At 56.6% G+C, this 23,545-nt stretch overlaps 1 protein-coding gene across 1 annotated transcript in view; it reads left to right on the top strand.

Moving 5' to 3' along the window:
• LOC132808787 (protein capicua homolog) overlaps positions 1-23,545 on the top strand; it is a 201,759-nt gene that overhangs the window by 138,258 nt on the left and 39,956 nt on the right. The window contains exons 3-8 of the mRNA XM_060822237.1: positions 8,783-8,932; positions 10,684-10,870; positions 12,506-12,632; positions 14,880-15,062; positions 16,821-16,989; positions 20,091-20,098. Of these exons, the coding sequence (XP_060678220.1) occupies positions 8,783-8,932; positions 10,684-10,870; positions 12,506-12,632; positions 14,880-15,062; positions 16,821-16,989; positions 20,091-20,098 (824 nt within the window). The remainder of the gene's footprint in view (positions 1-8,782; positions 8,933-10,683; positions 10,871-12,505; positions 12,633-14,879; positions 15,063-16,820; positions 16,990-20,090; positions 20,099-23,545) is intronic.

The following is a 23,545-nucleotide window of genomic DNA, read 5'->3' as shown; positions in this document are numbered from 1 at the left end:
TATCACTGGGGTACAGTACTGGTGGGGACAAGTGTGTCACTGTATAACACTGGGGTACAGTACTGGTGGGGACAAGTGTGTCACTGTGTAACACTGGGGTACAGTACTGGTGGGGACAGGTCTGTCACTGTATAACACTGGGGTACAGTACTGGTAGGGACAGGTCTGTCACTGTATAACACTGAGGAACAATACTGGTGGGGACAGGTCTATCACTGTGCAATATTGGGGTATGGTACTGGTGGGGACAGGTCTGTCCCAGTATAACACTGGGGGAAAATACTGGTGGGGACAGGTCTGTCACTGTGTAACACTGGGGTACAGTACTGGTTGGGACAGGTCTGTCACTGTAACACTGGGGTACAGTACTGGTGGTGACAGGTCTGTCACTGTATAACACTGGGGTACAGTACTGGTGGGGACAGGTGTGTCCCTGTATAACACTGAGGTACAGTACTGGTGGGGACAGGTCTGTCACTGTATAACACTGAGGTGCAGTACTCATAGGGACAGGTCTGACACTTTATAACACTGGGGTACAGTGCTGGTGGGGACAGGTCTGTTACTGTGTAACACTGGGGTACAGTACTGGTGGGGACAGCTTTGTCACTGTGTAACACTGGGGTACAGTACTGGTGGGGACAGGTCTGTCACTGTGTAACACTGGGGTACAGTACTGGTGGGGACAGATCTGTCACTGTGTAACACTGGGGTACAGTGCTGGTGGGGACAGGTCTGTAACTGTGTAACACTGGGGTAGAGGACTGTCACTGTATAACACTGGGGTACAGTACTGGTGGGGACATGTCTGTCACTGTGTAACACTGGGGTACAGTCCTGGTGAGGACTGGTCTGTCACTGTATAACACTGGGGTACAGTACTGGTGGGGACATGTCTGTCACTGTATAACACTGAGGAACAATACTGGTGGGGACAAGTCTGTCACTGTGTAACACCGGGGTACAGTACTGGTGGGAGCAGGTCTGTCAATGTATAACACTGATGTACAGTACTGGTGGGGACAGGTCTGTCACTGTATAACACTGGGGTACAGTACTGGTGGGGACAGGTCTGGCACTGTATAACCCTGAGGTACAGTACTGGTGGGGACAGGTCTGTCACTGTATAACACTGATGTACAGTACTGGTGGGGATAGGTCTGTCACTGTATAACACTGGGGTACAGTACTGGTGGGGACAGGTCAGTCACTGTATAACACTGAGGTACAGTACTGATGGGGACAGGTCAGTCACTGTGTAACACTGGGGTACAGTACTGGTGAGGACAGGTCTGTTACTGTGTAACACTGGGGTACAGTACTGGTGGGGACTGGTCTGTCACTGTATAACACTGGGGTACAGGGTCTGTCACAGTGTAAAACTGGGGTACAGGGTCTGTCTCTGTGTAACACTGGGGTACAGGGTCTGTCACTGTGTAATACGGGGGTACAGGGTCTGTCACTGCGTAACTCTGGGGTACAGGACTGTCACTGTGTAACACTGGGGTACAGGTCTGTCACTGTGCAACACTGGGGTACAGTACTGTTGGGGACAGGTCTGTCACTGTGTAACACTGGGGTACAGTACTGGTGGGGACAGCTTTCTCACTGTGTAACACTGGGGTACAGTACTGGTGGGGACATGTCTGTCCTTGTCTAATACTGGGGGACAGTACTGGTGGGGACAGGTCTGTCACTGTGTAACACTGGGGTACAGTACTGGTGGGGACAGCTTTGTCACTGTGTAACACTGGGGTACAGTACTGGTGGGGACATGTCTGTCCCTGTGTAATACTGGGGGACAGTACTGGTGGGGACAGGTCTGTCACTGTGTAACACTGGGGTACAGTCTTGGTGGGGACAGGTCTGTCACGGTATAACACTGGGGCACAGTACTGGTGTGGACAGGTCTGTCACTGTGTAACACTGGGGTACAGTACTGGTGCGGACAGGTCTGTCACTGTATAACACTGAGGTACAGTACTGGTGCGGACAGGTCTGTCACTGTATAACACTGAGGTACAGTACTGGTGGGGACAGGTCTGTCACGGTATAACACTGGGGTACAGTACTGGTGGGGACAGGTCTGTCCCATAACACTGGGGTACAGTACTGGTGGGGACAGGTCTGTCACTGTTTAATACTGAGGTGCAGGACTGTCATGGTGTAAAACTGGGGTACAGTACTGGTGGGGACAGGTCTGTCACTGTGTAACACTGGGGTACAGTACTGGTGGGGACAGGTCTGTCACTGTATAACTTTGGGGTACAGTACTGGTGGGAGCAGGTCTGTCACTGTATAACACTGAATTACAGTATTGGTGGGGACAGGTCTGTCACTGTATAACACTGGGGTACAGTACTGGTGGGGACAGGTCTGGCACTGTATAACACTGAGGTACAGTACTGGTGGGGACAGGTCAGTCACTGTGTAACACTGGGGTACAGTACTGGTGGGGACAGGTCTGTTACTGTGTAACACTGGGGTACAGTACTGGTGAGGACAGGTCTGTCACTGTGCAACACTGGGGTACAGTACTGGTGGGGACAGGTCTGTCATTGTATAACATTGGGGTACAGGGTCTGTCACAGTGTAACACTGGGGTACAGGGTCTGTCTCTGTGTAACACTGGGGTTCAGTACTGGTGGGGACAGGTCTGTCACTGCATAACACTGGGGTACAGTACTGGTGCGGACAGGTCTGTCCCTGTGTTAAACTGGGGTACAGTACAGGTTGGGGTCAGGTCTATCACTGTGTAACACTGGGGTACAGTACTGGTGGGGACAGGTCTGTCACTGCATAACACTGGGGTACAGTACTGGTGCGGACAGGTCTGTCCCTGTGTTAAACTGGGGTACAGTACAGGTTGGGGTCAGGTCTATCACTGTGTAACACTGGGGTACAGTACTGGTCGGGAGACGTCTGTCACTGTGTAACACTGGGGTACAGTACTGGTGGGGACAAGTCTGTCACTGTGTAACACTGGGGTACAGTACTGTTGGGGACAGGTCTGTCACTGTGTAACACTGGGGTACAGAACTGATGGGGACAGGTCTGTCACTGTGTAACACTGGGGTACAGTACTGGTGGGGACAGGTCTGTCCCTGTGTAACACTGGGGTACAGTACTTGTGGGGACAGGTCTGTAACTGTGTAACACTGGGGTACAGGACTGTCACTGTATACCACTGGGGTACAGTCTTGGTGGGGACAGGTCTGTCACTGTATAACACTGAGGTACAGTACTGGTGGGGACAGGTCTGTCACTGTGTAACACTGGGGTACAGTACTGGTGGGGTCTGGTCTGTCACGGTATAACACTGGGTACAGTACTGGTGTGGACAGGTCTGTCACTGTATAACACTGGGGTACAGAACTGGTGGGGACAGGTCTGTCCCTGAATAACACTGGGGTACAGTACTGGTGGGGATAGGTCTGTCACTGTATAACACTGGGGTACAGTACTGGTGGGGACAGGTCTGTCACTGTGTAACACTCGGGTACAGTACTGGTGAGGACTGGTCTGTCACTGTATAACACTGGGGTACAGTACTGCTGGGGACAGGTCTGTCACTGTGGAACACTCGGGTACAGTACTGGTGCGGACAGGTCTGTCACTGTATAACACTGGGGTACAGTACTGGTGGGGACAGGTCTGTCAGTGTATAACACTGGGGTACAGTACTGGTGGGGACAAGTCTGTCTCTGTATAACACTGGGGTACAGTACTGGTGGGGACAAGTCTGTCACTGTGTAACACTGGGGTACAGTACTGGTGGGGTCAGGTCTGTCACTGTGTAACACTGGGGTACAGTACTGGTGGGGACAGGTCTATCACTGTGCAATATTGGGGTATGGTACTGGTGGGGACAGGTCTGTCCCTGTATAACACTGGCGTACAGTACTGGTGGGGACAGGTCTGTCACTGTATAACACTGTGGTACAGTACTGGTGGGGACAGGTCTGTCAGTGTATAACACGGGTACAGTACTGGTGGGGACAAGTCTGTCACTGTGTAACACTGGGGTACAGTACTGGTGGGGTCAAGTCTGTCCCTGTGTAACACTGGGGTACAGTACTGGTGGGGACAGGTCTGTCACTGTGTAACACTGGGGTACAATACTGGTGGGGACAGGTCTATCACTGTGCAATATTGGGGTATGGTACTGGTGGGGACAGGTCTGTCCCTGTATAACACTGGGGTACAGTACTGGTGGGGACAGGTCTGTCCCTGTATAACACTGAGGAACAATACTGGTGGGGACAGGTCTGTCACTGTGTGACACTGGGGTACAGTACTGGTGGGGACAGGTCTGTCACTGTATAACACTGAGGTACAGTACTGGTGGGGACAGGTCTGTCACTGTATAACACTGTGGTACAGTACTGGTGGGGACAGGTCTGTCACTGTATAACACTAGGATACAACACTGGTGGGGACAGTTCTGTCTCTATACAATACTGGGGTACAGTACTGGTGGGGTCAGTTCTGTCACTGTGTAACACTGGGGTGCAGTACTGGTGGGGAAAGGTCTGTAACTGTGTAACACTGGGGTATAGCACTGGTGGGGACAGGTCTGTCCCTGTGTAACACTGGGGTACAGTACAGGTTGGGGTCAGGTCTGTCACTGTGTAACCCTGGGGTACAGTACTGGTGGGGAGAGGTCTGTCACTGTGTAACACTGGGGTACAGGTCTGTCACGGTGTAACCCTGGGGTACAGTTCTGTCTCTGTGTAACACTGGGGTACCGGACTGTCACTGTGTAACACTGGGGTACAGGTCTGTCACGGTGTAACACTGGGGTATAGGTCTGTCACTGTAACACTGGGGTACAGGACTGTCACTGTGTAACACTGGGGTACAGGGTCTGTCTCTGTGTAACACTGGGGTACAGGACTGTCACTGTGTAACACTGGGGTACAGGATCTGTCACTGTGTAATACAGGGGTACAGGGTCTGTCACTGCGTAACACTGGGGTACAGGATCTGTCACTGTGTAACACTGGGGATACAGGACTGTCACGGTGTAACACTGGGTTACAGTACTGGTGGGGACAGGTCTGTCACTGTATAACACTGGGGTAGAGTACTGGTGGGGATAGGTCTGCCACTGTGTAACACTGGGGTACAGTACTGGTGGGGACAGGTCTGTCACTGTATAACACTGGGTACAGTACTGGTGGCGACAGGTCTGTCACTGTGTATCACAGGGGTACAGTCCTGGTGGGGACAGGTCTGTCCCTGTGTAACACTGGGGTACAGTACTGGTGGGGACAGGTCTGTCACTGTGTAACACTGGGTACAGTACTGGTGGGGACAGGTCTGTCCCTGTGTAATACTGAGGTACAATACTGGTGGGGACAGGTCTGTCACTATGTAACACTGGGGTGCAGTACTGGTGGGGACAGGTCTGTCACTGTATAACACTGGGGTACAGTACTGTTGTGGACAGGTCTGTCACTGTGTAACACTGGGGTACAGTAGTGGTGGGGACAGGTCTGTCACTGCATAACACTGGGGTACAGTACTGGTGGGGACAGGTCTGTCACTGTGTAACACTGGGGTACAGTACTGGTGGGGACAGGTCTGTCACTGTGTAACACTGGGGTATAGTACTGGTGGGGAAAGGTCTGTAACTGTGTAACACTGGGGTACATTTCTGGTGGGGACAGGTCTGTCACTGTGTAACACTGGGGTACAGTACTGGTGGGGACAGGTCTGTCACTGTGTAACATTGGGGTACAGTACTGGTGGAGTCAGGTCTGTCACTGTATAACACTGGGGTACAGTACTGGTGGGGACATGTCTGTCCCTGTGTAACACTGGGCTACAGGACTGGTGGGGTCAGGTCTGTCACTGCATAACACTGGGGTACAGTACTGGTGAGGATAGGTCTGTCACTGTATAACACTGGGGTACCGTACTGGTGGGGACAGGTCTGTCACTGTGTAACACTGGGGTACAGTACTGGTGGGGACAGGTCTGTCACTGTATAACACTGCGGTACAGTACTGGTGGGGTCAGGTCTGTCACTGTGTAACACTGGGGTACAGTACTGGTGGGGACAGGTCTGTCACTGTGTAACACTGGGGTACAGTACTGGTGGGGACAGGTCTGTCACTGCGTAACACTGGGGTACAGTACTGGTGGGGACAGGTCTGTCACTGTATAACACTGTGGTACAGTACTGTTGTGGACAGGTCTGTCACTGTGTAACACTGAGGTACAGTACTGGTGGGGACAGGTCTGTCACTATATAACACTGGGGTACAGTACTGGTGGGGACAGGTCTGTCACTGTGTAACACTGGGGTACAGTACTGGTGGGGACAGGTCTGTCACTGTGTAACACTTGGGTACAGTACTGGTGGGGACAGGTCTGTCCCTGTATAACACTGGGGTACAGTACTGGTGGGGACAGGTCTGTCACTGTATAACACTGGGGTACAGTACTGGTGGGGACAGGTCTGTCCCTGTGTAACACTGAGGTACAGTACTGGTGTGGACAGGTCTGTCACTGTATAACACTGGGGTACAGTACTGGTGGGGACAGGTCTGTCACTGTGTAACACTGAGGTACAGTACTGGTGGGGACAGGTCTGTCACTGTACAACACTGCGGTACAGTACTGGTGGTGACAGGTCTGTCACTGTGTAACACTGGGGTACAGTACTGGTGGGGACAGGTCTGTCACTGTATAACACTGTGGTACAGAACTGGTGGGGTCAGGTCTGTCACTGTATAACACTGGGGTACAGTACTGGTGGGGACAGGTCTGTCCCTGTATAACACTGAGGTACAGTACTGGTGGGGACAGGTCTGTCACTGTGTAACACTGGGGTACAGTACTGGTGCGGACAGGTCTGTCCCTGTATAACACTGGGGTACAGTACTGGTGGGGACAGGTCTGTCCCTGTATAACACTGGGGTACAGTACTGGTGGGGACAGGTCTGTCACTGTATAACACTGTGGTACAGTACTGGTGGGGACAGGTCTGTCCCTGTATAACACTGGGGTGCAGTACTGGTGGGGACAGGTCTGTCACTGTATAACACTGGGGTACAGTACTGGTGCGGACAGGTCTGTCACTGTATAACACTGGGGTACAGTACTGGTGGGGACAGGTCTGTCCCTGTATAACACTGGGGTACAGTACTGGTGCGGACAGGTCTGTCACTGTATAACACTGAGGTACAGTACTGGTGCGGACAGGTCTGTCCCTGTGTAACACTGGGGTACAGTACTGGTGGGGACAGGTCTGTCACTGTATAACACTGGGGTACAGTACTGGTGCGGACAGGTCTGTCACTGTGTAACACTGGGGTACAGTACTGGTGCGGACAGGTCTGTCACTGTATAACACTGGGGTACAGTACTGGTGCGGACAGTTCTGTCACTGTATAACACTGCGGTACAGTACTGGTCGGGACAGGTCTGTCACTGTGTAACACTGGGGTACAGTACTGGTTGCGACAGGTCTGTCACTGTATAACACTGGGGTACAGTACTGGTGGGGACAGGTCTGTCACTGTATAACACTGGGGTACAGTACTGGTGGGGACAGGTCTGTCACTGTATAACACTGCGGTACAGTACTGGTGCGTTGGATAGGGAGTGTGTGAGTGTGACAGGAAAGGTGTGTTGGATGCGGAGTGTGTGAATGTGACAGTAAAGGTGTGTTGAATGTGGAGTGTGTGAGTGTGACAGTAAAGGGGGGTTGGATACGGAGTGTGTGAATGTGACAGTAAAGGTGTGTTGAATGCGGAGTGTGTGAATGTGTCAGTAAAGGGGGGTTGGATGCGGAGTGTGTGAGTGTGACAGTAAAGGTGTGTTGAATGCGGAGTGTGTGAGTGTGACAGTAAAGTGGGGTTGGATACGGAGTGTGTGAGTGTGACAGTAAAGGTGTGTTGAATGCGGAGTGTGTGAATGTGACAGTAAAGGTGTGTTGAATGCGGAGTGTGTGAGTGTGACAGTAAAGGTGTGTTGAATGCGGAGTGTGTGAGTGTGACAGTAAAGGTGTGTTGAATGCGGAGTGTGTGAGTGTGACAGTAAAGGTGTGTTGAATGCGGAGTGTGTGAGTGTGACAGTAAAGGTGTGTTGAATGCGGAGTGTGTGAGTGTGACAGTAAAGGTGTGTTGAATGCGGAGTGTGTGAGTGTGACAGTAAGGGTGTGTTGAATGCGGAGTGTGTGAGTGTGACAGTAAAGGTGTGTTGAATGCGGAGTGTGTGAGTGTGATAGTAAGGGTGTGTTGAATGTGGAGTGTGTGAGTGTGACAGTAAAGGTGTGTTGAATGCGGAGTGTGTGAGTGTGACAGTAAAGGTGTGTTGAATGCGGAGTGTGTGAGTGTGACAGTAAAGGTGTGTTGAATGCGGAGTGTGTGAGTGTGACAGTAAGGGTGTGTTGAATGCGGAGTGTGTGAGTGTGACAGTAAAGGTGTGTTGAATGCGGAGTGTGTGAGTGTGACAGTAAGGGTGTGTTGAATGCGGAGTGTGTGAGTGTGACAGTAAAGGTGTGTTGAATGCGGAGTGTGTGAGTGTGACAGTAAGGGTGTGTTGAATGCGGACCAGTTGCCTTTTTTCTGACCCAGGTTGGCCCTGGCCCAGGCAGTGGATGTTTTGTTTTAGTGCCATTTTCAGGATGCGGTAAGTCCTGAGAGTTCCCGTTGCCCCCAGGTCTGTGTCAGCCCTGTCCTGGGAGAGAACGCTCTGCCATTCCTGCTCGCTGTCTGCGTGGTCACTCCTTCGTTCAGGAATACACTGATGGTTCCTTTTCTCTTGACAGTCTGGACCAATGTGGAGCCGCGCTCCGTTCCTGTCTTTCCCTGGCACTCCCTGGTTCCTTTCCTCACTCCCAGCCAGCCGGACTCTTCCATCCAACCAACTGAGGCTGAGCAACCCACATGTCCAGCAGGAGCGTCCAATCAGGTCAAAGGTACGTGGAGGGGAATCTGTTCCTACATTCCCAGGCCATGTCAAATGTCTCCCTCACATCTCCCTCCCTGTCTCTCCCTCACATCTCCCTCCCTGTCTCTCTCCCTCACATCTCCCTCCCTGTCTCTCCCTCACATCTCCCTCCCTCTCTCTCCCTCACATCTCCCTCCCTGTCTCTCTCCCTCACATCTCCCTCCCTGTCTCTCCCTCACATCTCCCTCCCTGTCTCTCCCTCACATCTCCCTCCGTATCTCTCTCCCTCATATCTCCCTCCCTATCGCTCCCTCACATCTCCCTCCCTGTCTCTCTCCCTCACATCTCCCTCCCTGTCTCTCCCTCACATCTCCCTCCCTGTCTCTCCCTCACATCTCCCTCCCTGTCTCTCCCTCACATCTCCCTCCGTATCTCTCTCCCTCATATCTCCCTCCCTCTCTCTCCCTCACATCTCCCTCCCTGTCTCTCTCCCTCACATCTCCCTCCCTGTCTCTCCCTCACATCTCCCTCCCTGTCTCTCCCTCACATCTCCCTCCCTGTCTCTCCCTCACATCTCCCTCCGTATCTCTCTCCCTCATATCTCCCTCCCTATCGCTCCCTCACATCTCCCTCCCTGTCTCTCTCCCTCACATCTCCCTCCCTGTCTCTCTCCCTCACATCTCCCTCCCTCTCTCTCCCTCACATCTCCCTCCCTGTCTCTCCCTCACATCTCCCTCCCTGTCTCTCCCTCACATCTCCCTCCGTATCTCTCTCCCTCATATCTCCCTCCCTATCGCTCCCTCACATCTCCCTCCCTGTCTCTCTCCCTCACATCTCCCTCCCTATCGCTCCCTCACATCTCCCTCCCTGTCTCTCTCCCTCACATCTCCCTCCGTATCTCTCTCCCTCATATCTCCCTCCCTGTCTCTCCCTCACATCTCCCTCCCTGTCTCTCCCTCACATCTCCCTCCCTGTCTCTCTCCCTCACATCTCCCTCCCTGTCTCTCCCTCACATCTCCCTCCCAGTCTCTCCCTCACATCTCCCTCCCTCTCTCTCCCTCACATCTCCCTCCCTCTCTCTCCCTCACATCTCCCTCCCTGTCTCTCTCCCTCACATCTCCCTCCCTATCGCTCCCTCACATCGTACTTTGAGTCTCACGTTTACTCCGGTGCACTCTCTTGCTCACTCTCCCAGTTATTTTGTCTCTCTCCCTCCCTCCCATCTATTCCTTATCCATGTCCTAGTCTCAGTTGTTCTGGCATTTTTTTGTTTGCTGTATGTCTCTCTCTCTCTCTCTCTCTGTCTTGTTTCTCTCCCTCTCTCTTTTTCTTTGTCTTTCTCTTTCTCCCTCTTTCTATCTAGGCCTCTTCTGGTTTCTCGTGGTCTTTCATTCTCGCTCTCTCTCTCACTCACTCACACTCTGTCTCTCCCTCACCTCTCCCTCTCTCTCTCTCTCTCTCACTCACATTCTGTCTCTCTTGCTCTCACTCTCCCTCCCCGTCTCTGTCTCTCTGTCTGTTTCTCTCGCTCTCGCTCTGTCTCTCGCTTTCACTCTCTCTCTCTCTCCATTCTGTTGCTTTCCCCTCCTCTCTGTTGTTTTGCTTTTAATCTCCGACTCCAAGCTCTGTGGTACCCAGCTGATCTCTCTCTCTCTCTCGCTCTCTCTTTTATCCCAGATGTTTTTCTCACTCTCTCACTCTGTCTCCGTTTTGCTCCTTCTGCCACCTGTCTTTAACCTCGCTCTCTCTCTCTCTCTCTCTCTCTCTCTGTGTTGCCAGAGCCTCTGCAGTCTGCACAGGGAGTGCACAGCCCGGTGGAAGTCTGCCCGGACCCTGACGCTCACGAAGAGCCCGACAGCCCCCCTCAGAGCGCCAGCGAGACTGGCAAGATGGCCCCCGACGATGAGCTGCAGGGCCTCCCGGACCAGAGACTGGACAGTGAGACGGAGAGCGAGCCCGACGAAGCGTACGTACCCAGCCCAGTGAGAGCCAACTGCCGGGTGTGCACCTTCCACGGCAGGAGGTCTCAGGCCCCAGCTTCCCAAGGGCAGAGTGCACAGCAGCAGGGAGGCTCTCCCAGGGAATGGGGAGTTGGGGGGTGGGGAGGGGTGACTCCGTCAAAGGCCGGAGTGCTCCCCATCCTGAGGGCTCACAGCGTTGAGACGCTTTCAGGGCCAGCTTTCAGGTCAGCTCACGTCAGAGCCTTCCAGGGCTCGACCTCACACACGGCCTCTCTGACTTCTGGGCACTCAGTACGCAAGGTGCTCTACAAATGGAGTTCATTCTTGTTGAAGCCCTCAGGTGAGCTGCTGGTCATACCACAGTGGTCTCAAACCCCAGCCAGAAACTCACTGTCAGTGCCAGTGAGGTGCAGTCCTTTCTGATCCTCCTCCCTGGAGACCACCCTCAGCCCACACGGCCTTCCTGGGAGGTTCTCAGTGTCCCCCTGACAGCACGGTCAGGGGGGCATCCATACCCCTGCAAACAAACAGGCTGGCTCAGAATCGACAGCAGCCGGCTCCTCTCGCTCTCTCTCGCTCTCTGTCTCTCTCTCTTTCTCTCTCTCTGTCTCCCCCTCTCTCCCCCTCCCTCTCTCTCCCCCCCCTCCTCCTCCCACTCTCTCTCTCTCTCCCTCTCTCTCCCCCTTCCTCTCCCTCCCCCTCTCTCCCCCCTTCCTCTAACTCCCCCTTCCTCTCACTCCCACTCCCCATCTCTCACCTTCCTCTCTCTCTCTCTCTCTCCCCCCCTCCCTCCCTAATTCCCTCTTCCTCTCTCTCTCTCTCTCTCACCCTCCTCTCTCTCTCTCACCCTCCGCTCTCTCTCTCTCTCTCTCTCCCCCACTCCCCCTTCCGCTCTTCCCCCCTCCCATCCCTCCCCCCTGGGACTGTGCAGGTGCTAATAGGATTCCTCCAACTGCCTGCAGCTTTCTCTCTTCCCCTCTCCCTGTCTCCCCCTCCCTATGTCCCCTTCTCTCTCTCTCCCCCTCTTCTCTCTCTCCCCCTCCTCTCTCTCAACCTTCCCTCACTCTCCTCTTCCCTGTCTCTCCCCCTTCTCTCTCTCCCCCCAACCATCTCTCTCTCTCCCCTCCCTCCCTCTCTCTCTCTTCTCTCTCTCCCCCTTCCCTCTCTCCCCTTCCCCTCTCTCTCCCCCTTCCCTCTCTCTCCCCCCCCAACCATCTCTCTCTCCCCTCCCTCCCTCTCTCTCTCTCTCTCTCTCTCTCCCCTTCCCTCTCTCCCCTTCCCCTCTCTCTCCCCCTCTCTCTCTCCCCCCCCAACCATCTCTCTCTCCCCTCCCTCTCTCTCTCTCTTCTCTCTCACCCCCTCCCTCTTTCTCTCTCTCCCCCTCCCTCTCTCTCTCTCTCCCCCTCCCTCTCTCTCCCCCTCCCTCTCTCTGCCCCTCCCTCTCTCTCCCCCTCCTCTCTCCCCTCCCCCTCTCTCTCTCTCTCCCCCTCTCTCTCCCCCTCCTCTCTCCCCCTCCTCTCTCCCCGCCTCTCTCCACCCTCCTCTCTCGCCCTCCTCTCTCCCCTCTATCTCCCCACCCCCCCGCCCCCCCCCCCGTGGGGCTGTGTCTGTGCTGACAGGATCGCTCTGCCCACCTGCAGCTTCCTGCTAACCACTGGAGTGGAGACGGTCTGTGTCCCACCTGAAAAGCGAAGGACCAAGTCTCTCAGCGCACTGCCCAAGGAGCGGGACTCCTCCTCTGAGAAAGATGGCCGGAGTCCACACAAGGTAGGCCGAGGGGACGGGGGAGGGGGGAGGGGGAGCTGAGGGGGGATGGTGAGCAACAGGGGAGGCCATGGTCTGGGCAGTCTGGGAGACCGAGCGACCTCATGGTGCTTGGCGCTCGGTGCTCATGTCGTCATGTTCTCGATGGGTTCCCAGAACAACGTGAAAACACGCCGTTCGGTTAGGGTGGATTGGCCATGCTAAATTGTCCCATAGTGCCCAGGGATGTGCAGGTTAGGGTGGATTGGCCATGCTAAATTGTCCCACAGTGCCCAGGGATGTGTAGGTTATGGTGGATTGGCCATGCTAAATTGTCCCACAGTGCCCAGGGATGTGTAGGTTATGGTGGATTGGCCATGCTAAATTGTCCCATAGTGCCCAGGGATGTGCAGGTTAGGGTGGATTGGCCATGCTAAATTGTCCCATAGTGCCCAGGGATGTGTAGGTTATGGTGGATTGGCCATGCTAAATTGTCCCACAGTGCCCAGGGATGTGTAGGTTACGGTGGATTGGCCATGCTAAATTGTCCCATAGTGCCCAGGGATGTGCAGGTTCGGGTGGATTGGCCATGCTAAATTGTCCCATAGTGCCCAGGGATGTGTAGGTTATGGTGGATTGGCCGTGCTAAATTGTCCCATAGTGCCCAGGGATGTGTAGGTTAGGGTGGATTGGCCATGCTAAATTGTCCCATAGTGCCCAGGGATGGGTAGGTTATGGTGGATTGGCCATGCTAAATTGTCCCATAGTGCCCAGGGATGTGCAGGTTAGGGTGGATTGGCCATGCTAAATTGTCCCATAGTGCCCAGGGATGTGTAGGTTAGGGTGGATTGGCCGTGCTAAATTGTCCCATAGTGCCCAGGGATGTGCAGGTTAGGGTGGATTGGCCATGCTAAATTGTCCCATAGTGTCCAGGGATGTGCAGGTTAGGGTGGATTGGCCATGCTAAATTGTCCCGTAGTGCCCAGCGATGTGCAGGTTATGGTGGATTGGCCATGCTAAATTGTCCCATAGTGTCCAGGGATGTGTAGGTTAAGGTGGATTGGCCATGCTAAATTGTCCCATAGTGTCCAGGGATGTGCAGGTTAGGGTGGATTGGCCATGCTAAAGTGTCCCATAGTGCCCAGGGATGTGCAGGTTAGGGTGGATTGGCCATGCTATATTGTCCCATAGTGCCCAGGGATGTGTAGGTTAGAGTGGATTGGCCATGCTAAATTGTCCCATAGTGCCCAGGGATGTGCAGGTTAGGGTGGATTGGCCATGCTAAAGTGTCCCATAGTGCCCAGGGATGTGCAGGTTAGGGTGGATTGGCCATGCTAAAGTGTCCCATAGTGTCTGGGATGTGCAGGTTAGGGTGGATTGGCCATGCTAAATTGTCCCATAGTGCCCAGGGATGTGCAGGTTAGGGTGGATTGGCCATGCTAAATTGTCCCATAGTGCCCAGGGATGTGCAGGTTAGGGTGGATTGGCCATGCTAAAGTGTCCCATAGTGCCCAGGGATGTGCAGGTTAGGGTGGATTGGCCATGCTAAAGTGTCCCATAGTGTCTGGGATGTGCAGGTTAGGGTGGATTGGCCATGCTAAAGTGTCCCATAGTGTCTGGGATGTGCAGGTTAGGGTGGATTGGCCATGCTAAAGTGTCCCATAGTGCCCAGGGATGTGCAGGTTAGGGTGGATTGGCCATGCTAAAGTGTCCCATAGTGTCTGGGATGTGCAGGTTATGGTGGATTGGCCATGCTAAAGTGTCCCATAGTGTCCGGGATGTGCAGGTTAGGGTGGATTGTCCATGCTAAAGTGTCCCATAGTGCCCAGGGATGTGCAGGTTAGGGTGGATTGGCCATGCTAAATTGTCCCATAGTGCCCAGGGATGTGTAGGTTAGGGTGGATTGGCCATGCTAAATTGTCCCATAGTGCCCAGGGATGTACAGGTTAGGGTGGATGAGCATAGTAATAGTGTTGGGGAAATGGGTCCAGTTGGGTTCCCGTTGGGAGGGTAGGTGTTGGCCTGTTTCCACACTGGATGGAACCTAATATTCTGTGGTCTAGGCCCCAGGCCTGGGAGGGTGTTGTACCAGCGCAAGGCAGCCGGCCGGATTGACGGTTGGTCAGCGTTGGTAACCGAGCACCGAGGTGGAAGGAAGCCTAGGCCTCGACGGTGTGTGTGTGTGCTGGCCTTTTGTCTTAGACTTTGCCCCCTCTCTCTCTCTCTCTCTCTCTGTCTCTCTGTCTCTCTCTGACCTCCCCCACCCCGCAGCGTGAAAAGGACCACATCCGACGGCCCATGAACGCCTTCATGATCTTTAGTAAGCGTCACCGGGCCCTGGTGCACCAGCGACACCCCAACCAGGATAACCGCACCGTCAGCAAGATCCTGGGAGAGTGGTGGTATGCCCTGGGGCAGAAGGAGAAGCAGAAATACCACGACCTGGCTTTCCAGGTAGGAGCGCACTCAGCCTCAGGGACAGCAGGGAGGCCATTCAGCCCCTCGGGGCTGGTGTACAGCAGGGAGGCCATTCAGCCCGTCTGGGCTGGTATACAGCAGGAGGCCATTCAGCCTCTCGGGGCTGGTATACAGCATGAGGCCATTCAGCCACTCGGGGCTGGTATACAGCACGAGGCCATTCAGCCCCTCGGGGTCTGGTGTACAGCACGAGGCCATTCAGCCCCTCGGGGCTGGTATACAGCAGGAGGGCCATTCAGCCCCTCGGGGCTGGTATACAGGGACAGCAGGAGGCCTGTGAGTGCGTGTGAGAGTGAGTGTGTGTGTGTGTCCCTGTGAGTGCGTGTGTGTGTGAAAGTATATGAGTGTGTGTGAGAGTGAGAGAGTGTGTGTCCCTGTGAGTGTGTGTCCCTGAGTGCGTGTGTGTGTGAAAGAATATGAGTGTGTGTGAGAGTGAGAGAGTGTGTGTCCCTGTGAGTGTGTGTCCCTGAGTGTGTGTGTGTGAAAGTGAGTGTGTTTGTATGAGAGTGAGTGTGTGAGAAAGTGAGAGTGGGTGTGTTTGTGTGAAAGTGTGTGTTTGTGTGTGTGACTGTGAGTGAGTGTGTGTGTGTGTGACTGTGAGTGAGTGTGTGTGTGTGACTGTGAGTGAGTGTGTGTGAGACTGTGTGAGAGTGTGTGTCTGTGAAGAGTGTGTGAGTGAGAGTGTGGGTGTGAGAGTGTGTGTGTGTCTGTGAGAGTGTCTTGTGTGTGTAAGTGTGAATGTGTGTCTGTGAGTGTGTGTGTGTCTGTGTGAGAGTGTGAGTGAGTGTGTGTGTCTGTGTGTGTGTATTGGTGAGAATGTGTGTGAGTGTGTGTCTGAGTGTGGGTGTGAGAGTGAGTTTGTGTGGGTGTGAGAGTGAGTGGGTGTGTATGTGGGTGGGTATGTATGGGTGAGTGTGTACGGGTGCGTGTCTATGTGGGTGGGTGTGTATGGGTGAGTGGGTGTGGGTGTGTGAGAATATGGGGGTGTGTGTGAGAGTGTGTGTGTCTATGTGTGTGAAATTGTGAGTGTGTGTGAGACTGTGTGTGTGTGTGACTGTGTATGTGTGAGGGTGAGGTGGGTGGCTGAGAGGGTGAGGTTGTGGGTGTGTATGTGAGGGTGAGGTTGTGTGTGGATGTGTGTGTGTCTGTGAGGGTGAGGTTGTGGGTGTGTGTATGTGAGGGTAAGGTTGTGGGTGTGTGTGTGTCTGTGAGGGTGAGGTTGTGGGTGTGTGTATGTGAGGGTGAGGTTGTGTGTGGATGTGTGTGTCTGTGAGGGTGAGGTTGTGGGTGTGTGTATGTGAGGGTAAGGTTGTGTGTGTGTGAGTGTGTGTGTGGGTGTGTGAGGGTGAGGTTGTGGGTGTGTGTGTGTCTGAGGGTGAGGGTGAGGTTGTGTGTGTGTGTGTGAGGGTGAGGTTGTGTGTGTGGGTGTGTGTGTGTGGGTGTGTGTGTGTGTGAGGGTGAGGTGTGAGGGTGAGGTTGTGGGTGGGTGTGTGGGGTGTGTGTGTGTGTGTGTGTGTGTGTGGGGGTGGGTGAGGTTGTGGGTGGGTGTGTGTGTGTGTCTGTGTGAGGGTAAGGTTGTGGGTGTGTGAGGGTGAGGGTGAGGTTGTGTGTGTGTGGGTGGTGGGGTGGGGGGGTGATGTCCGCCTGCCTGCCCAGCTCGGGGGGTGTGGGGCTGGGGTTGGTGCTGGCTGGGTTGCCTGGTTGGCAGTGTGCCCACGGCTGACCTGTTTGCAGGTGAAGGAGGCTCACTTTAAGGCCCACCCTGACTGGAAGTGGTGTAATAAGGACCGGAAGAAGTCCAGCTGTGATGTGAAAGCAGCGATGGCAGGAGCCGGCTCTGTCAGGTGTAAGGAGCAACGGGAACGCAGCATGTCTGAGACTGGGACCCTCTCCGCAACCACAGGTACCTCACCTCACTGACCCCAGGGTTAGTGTGTCGGTGTGGGTGGGGGGGTGTGTGGGTGTGAGAGTCACGGGGAAATGCGACCAATCCTACACCAGCAGAACCCCCAAATACACCTGCAGCAAGGACACCTTGGGGCTAGGCTGAACCCCACACACACACACACACACACACTTACACACACACACACACTTACACACACACACTCACTGACACACACACTCACACACACACACCGACACACACACTTACACACATACACACACACAGGCACACTCAGGCACACAAACACAACGACACACACACATACACACACACACTCTTACACACATACACACACACAGGCACACTCAGGCACACAAACACACCAACACACACACATACACAGACACACATGCACACAGGCACACACATATACAGGGGCACACACACGCACATACATACACCGACACATACACAGACACACACACACACACTGACATACACAGACACGCACACACAGACGTACACACACACACACACACACACACACACACATACCCAGACACACATACACAGACACCCACACACACTTACACACTTCCACAGGCACACACACAGAATAGGCACACAGACACACACACACACAGACGCGCACACACACTCTTCCACAGGCACACACACACAGACGCGCACACACACTTACACAGACACGCACACGCTGACACACACACAGACACACAAACTTACACACTTACACAGGCACACATACACAGATGCACACAACATACACAGACGGACACACGCCAACACATACGCAGACTGACACACGTATGCGCACACACACACTGACACACACACACATACACAGATACACGCACAAAGACACACATACAGGCACACATTGGCACACGTGCACACAGACACACATACACAGACACACACAGACACACACTTACACAGACACACTCACACAGACACATACACAGACACGCGCGCACACACATACACAGACACGCACGCACACACAGACACACACAGACACGCACACGTTCCCACACACTTCCACAGGCGCGCACACAGTCACACGCACACATACACAGATACAGACCCACACACCGACACACACACACACACAGACTGACACACACACACTCTTACACACTTCCACAGGCATACACACACACAGGCACACGCACACATCCACAGACACGTACACACATACACAGACACACACGCACACATACGCAGACACAGGCGCACACATACACAGGCACATACATACAGAGACACACACACACACACACAGACTGACACACACACTTCCTCAGGCACACACACACAGGCACACACAGGCACACGCGCGGGCGGACAAACGCCGACACACACAGACTGACACAGACACATGTACATAGACACGCACACAGACACACATACACAGACACACGTGCACGCACACATACTTACACACTTTCACAGGCATTCACACACAGGCACACGCACACATACACCGACACAGGCACACACACACACACGCCGACTGACACACGCACATGCGCGCGCACACGTACTCAGATACACATACAAGCGCACACAGGCACACGTGCACACAGACATAGGCACATACTCACACAGACACACACAAAAGCAGACACACATATGCAGACACACAGGTACACACGCACACATACAGACACACATACACAGGCACACACAAACACATACACAGACACACGGACACATACACAGACACAAACAGAGACACTTATACACAGACAAACACACACAGACACGCATACACATACACAGACACACACATGCACACTCAGGCGCACATACACAGGCACACACACAGATACACAGGCACACACACATACACAGACACACATACACAGGGACACACACACACAGACACATACACAGGCACACACACACAAATACACAGACACAGACGTGCACAAATATACACAGGTGCACACACACGCAGAAACAGACACATCACACACACACATACAATCTCACACACAAACACGGATACACACGCATGGACACATGGACTCACAAACAGGCACATGGACTCACACACGCACTCACACAGATACACAGTCTGACGCGCACACACTCTCTCACACAGAGACTCATACATGGGGTCTCCCACACACGGCCTCCCACACACGGCCACCCACACACGGTCTCCCGGACACGGCCACCCACACACACGGCCACCCACACACGGCCTCCCACACACAGCCTCTCCCACACACGGCCACCCACACACGGTCTGCCACACACGGCCTCTCACACACACGGCCTCCCACACACGGCCACCCACACACGGCCTCCCACACACGGCCTCCCACACACGGCCTCCCACACACGGCCTCTCACACACACGGCCCCCCCACACACGGCCCCCCACACACGGCCCCCCACACACGGCCCCCCACACACGGCCCCCCACACACGGCCTCCCACACACGGCCACCCACACACGGCCCCCCCACACACGGCCTCTCCCACACACGGGCTCCCACACACGGGCTCCCACACACGGGCTCCTACACACGGCCTCTCACACACTGCCTCCCACACACGGCCTCCCACACACGGTCTGCCACACACGGCCTCTCACACACACGGCCACCCACACACGGCCACCCACACACGGCCACCCACACACGGCCCCCCACACACGGCCACCCACACACGGCCTCCCACACACGGCCACCCACACACGGCCCCCCCACACACGGCCTCTCCCACACACGGCCTCCCACACACGGGCTCCCACACACGGCCTCTCACACGGCCCCCCACACACGGCCCCCCACACACGGCCTCTCCCACACACGGCCTCTCCCACACACGGCCTCTCCCACACACGGCCTCTCCCACACACGGCCTCCCACACACGGCCCCCCACACACGGCCTCTCCCACACACGGCCTCTCCCACACACGGCCTCTCCCACACACGGCCTCTCCCACACACGGCCTCTCCCACACACGGCCTCCCACACACGGCCCCCCACACACGGCCTCTCCCACACACGGCCTCCCACACCCATTCAGCACGCTGCCTGGGCCGTTTCGATTGATATGCCTCCACCATATCATCTTCAGTTGCTCCTGTAACCCACAAGACATCACTGTCGCTCCCCCGTGTGTGGGGGGCCGTGTGTGGGAGCCCGTGTGTGGGAGCCCGTGTGTGGGGGGCCGTGTATGGGAGGCCGTGTGTGGGGGGCCGTGTGTGGGAGGCCGTGTGTGGGGGCCGTGTGTGGGGGGCCGTGTGTGGGAGCCCGTGTGTGGGAGCCCGTGTGTGGGAGGCCATGTGTGGGGGGCCGTGTGGGAGGGGCCTTGTGTGGGGGGCCGTGTGTGGGAGAGGCCGTGTGTGGGAGAGGCCGTGTGTGGGAGAGGCCGTGTGTGGGAGAGGCTGTGTGTGGGAGAGGCTGTGTGTGGGGGGCCATGTGTGGGAGAGGCCGTGTGTGGGAGAGGCCGTGTGTGGGAGGGGCCGTGTGTGGGAGGGGCCGTGTGTGGGAGAGGCTGTGTGTGGGGGGCCATGTGTGGGAGAGGCCGTGTGTGGGAGAGGCCGTGTGTGGGAGGCCGTGTGTGGGAGGGGCCGTGTGTGGGAGGGGCCGTGTGTGGGGGCCGTGTGTGGGAGGCCGTGTGTGGGGGGCCGTGTGTGGGGGCCGTGTGTGGGAGCCCGTGTGTGGGAGCCCGTGTGTGGGAGGCCATGTGTGGGGGGCCGTGTGGGAGGGGCCTTGTGTGGGGGGCCGTGTGTGGGAGAGGCCGTGTGTGGGGGCCGTGTGTGGGAGAGGCCGTGTGTGGGAGAGGCCGTGTGTGGGAGGCCGTGTGTGGGAGAGGCCGTGTGTGGGTGGCCGTGTGTGGGAGAGGCCGTGTGTGGGAGGCCGTGTGTGGGAGAGGCCGTGTGTGGGGGGCCGTGTGTGGGAGAGGCCGTGTGTGGGAGAGGCCGTGTGTGGGAGAGGCCGTGTGTGGGAGAGGCCGTGTGTGGGAGAGGCCGTGTGTGGGAGAGGCCGTGTGTGGGAGAGGCTGTGTGTGGGAGAGGCTGTGTGGGGGGGCCGTGTGTGGGAGAGGCCGTGTGTGGGAGAGGCCGTGTGTGGGAGGGGCCGTGTGTGGGAGGGGCCGTGTGTGGGAGGGGCCGTGTGTGGGAGGGGCCGTGTGTGGGGGGCCGTGTGTGGGAGGCCGTGTGTGGGGGGCCGTGTGTGGGGGGCCGTGTGTGGGAGCCCGTGTGTGGGAGCCCGTGTGTGGGAGGCCATGTGTGGGGGGCCGTGTGGGAGGGGCCTTGTGTGGGGGGGCCGTGTGTGGGAGAGGCCGTGTGTGGGGGGCCGTGTGTGGGAGAGGCCGTGTGTGGGAGAGGCCGTGTGTGGGAGAGGCCGTGTGTGGGAGAGGCCGTGTGTGGGAGGCCGTGTGTGGGAGGCCGTGTGTGGGAGAGGCCGTGTGTGGGTGGCCGTGTGTGGGAGAGGCCGTGTGTGGGAGGCCGTGTGTGGGAGAGGCCGTGTGTGGGAGAGGCCGTGTGTGGGAGAGGCCGTGTGTGGGGGGGGCCGTGTGTGGGAGAGGCCGTGTGTGGGAGAGGCCGTGTGTGGGAGAGGCTGTGTGTGGGGGGCCATGTGTGGGAGAGGCCGTGTGTGGGAGAGGCCGTGTGTGGGAGGGGCCGTGTGTGGGAGGGGCCGTGTGTGGGAGGGGCCGTGTGTGGGAGGGGCCGTGTGTGGGAGGGGCCGTGTGTGGGAGCCCGTGTGTGGGAGGCCATGTGTGGGAGCCCGTGTGTGGGAGGCCATGTGTGGGGGGCCGTGTGGGAGGGGCCTTGTGTGGGGGGCCGTGTGTGGGAGAGGCCGTGTGTGGGGGGCCGTGTGTGGGAGAGGCCGTGTGTGGGAGAGGCCGTGTGTGGGAGAGGCCGTGTGTGGGAGAGGCCGTGTGTGGGAGGCCGTGTGTGGGAGGCCGTGTGTGGGAGAGGCCGTGTGTGGGTGGCCGTGTGTGGGAGAGGCCGTGTGTGGGAGAGGCCGTGTGTGGGGGGCCGTGTGTGGGAGAGGCCGTGTGTGGGAGAGGCCGTGTGTGGGAGAGGCCGTGTGTGGGAGGCCGTGTGTGGGAGAGGCCGTGTGTGGGAGAGGCCGTGTGTGGGAGAGGCCGTGTGTGGGAGAGGCCGTGTGTGGGAGAGGCCGTGTGTGGGGGGCCGTGTGTGGGAGAGCCCGTGTGTGGGGGGCCGTGTGTGGGCGCGTGTGTGTGGGAGCCCGTGTGTGGGGGGCCGTGTGAGAGAGAGGACCCTCTCGGCTGCAGACCCTCACTGGTTTCTCTTGGCTGCGTCTCCCCGTGGGTTATGGGTGAGGGGAGAGTGAGCATCTCCCTCCTTGCTGCCTGTGGGAGGGGAGACACTGACGGAGAAGTCTGTCAGGGAGGATCCCAGTGAAGCCATTCGGCCCCTCCTCCTCCAGCCTGGGACACAGGGACAGGAGGCCACTCAGCCCCTCCTCCTTCAGCCTGGGACACAGGGACAGGAGGCCACTCAGCCCCTCCTCCTCCTCCAGCCTGGGACGCAGGGACAGGAGGCCACTCAGCCCCTCCTCCTCCTCCAGCCTGGGACACAGGGACAGGAGGCCACTCAGCCCCTCCTCCTCCAGCCTGGGACACAGGGACAGGAGGCCACTCAGCCCCTCCTCCTCCTCCAGCCTGGGACACAGGGACAGGAGGCCACTCAGCCCCTCCTCCTCCTCCAGCCTGGGACACAGGGACAGGAGGCCACTCAGCCCCCTCCTCCTCCTCCAGCCTGGGACATAGGGACAGGAGGCCACTCAGCCCCTCCTCTTCCTCCAGCCTGGGACACAGGGACAGGAGGCCACTCAGCCCCTGCTCCTCCTCCAGCCTGGGACACAGGGACAGGAGGCCACTCAGCCCCTCCTCCTCCTCCTCCAGCCTGGGACACAGGGACAGGAGGCCACTCAGCCCTTGCTCTGTTCTCTGACGGGCTTTGGATGAGTTGAGTGAGCTGTGATGACTGCCTGGTTCTGCCTGCCCCTCTCCCCGTTGTGGAGGTGTGTGTGGGTGGGTGGGTGCGTGCCCCTGTCCCCATTCCTTCTCTCCCTCACCCCCCGCCCCCCCATCACCGAGCTTCGAGTCTGGTGTCTCCCCACGATCGCCCCAAAGTGCCGGTGTCTGGATCCTGGAAACCTGACCCTAATGTCTGCCGGGGAGGGAGGGAGGGAGGGAGGGACTGGCTTCTCTCGACCGTAGTTACAGAATCCCCATAGCTCGGCCTTGATAACTCACCCATGATTTATCCCCACACCCCTCCCCCTCCCCCACTCTGTCTGTCTCCCTCTCTCTCCCCACCCCCGCCCCCCAATCTTTCTCTCTCTCCCCCCATCTTTCTCTGTCTCTCTCCCTCTGTCCCTGGCCCCGTCTTTCTCTCTCTCCCTGTCTTTCTCACACTTGCTTGCTCTCTCTCACCCACCTTCTATCTCTCTCCTCCTCACCCCCTGTTCCATCTCTTCCCCCCTCTATCTCTCCCCCTGCTCTGTCTCTCTCTCTCTCTCACACACACTCTCTCTCTCTCTCTCTCTCTCTCA

The sequence above is a fragment of the Hemiscyllium ocellatum genome (genome assembly GCF_020745735.1).
Source record: "Hemiscyllium ocellatum isolate sHemOce1 chromosome 38 unlocalized genomic scaffold, sHemOce1.pat.X.cur. SUPER_38_unloc_6, whole genome shotgun sequence".
NCBI lineage: Eukaryota > Metazoa > Chordata > Chondrichthyes > Orectolobiformes > Hemiscylliidae > Hemiscyllium > Hemiscyllium ocellatum.
The sequence above is the reverse complement of the archived record's forward strand: the minus strand, read 5'-3'. Positions and strand labels throughout refer to the sequence as shown.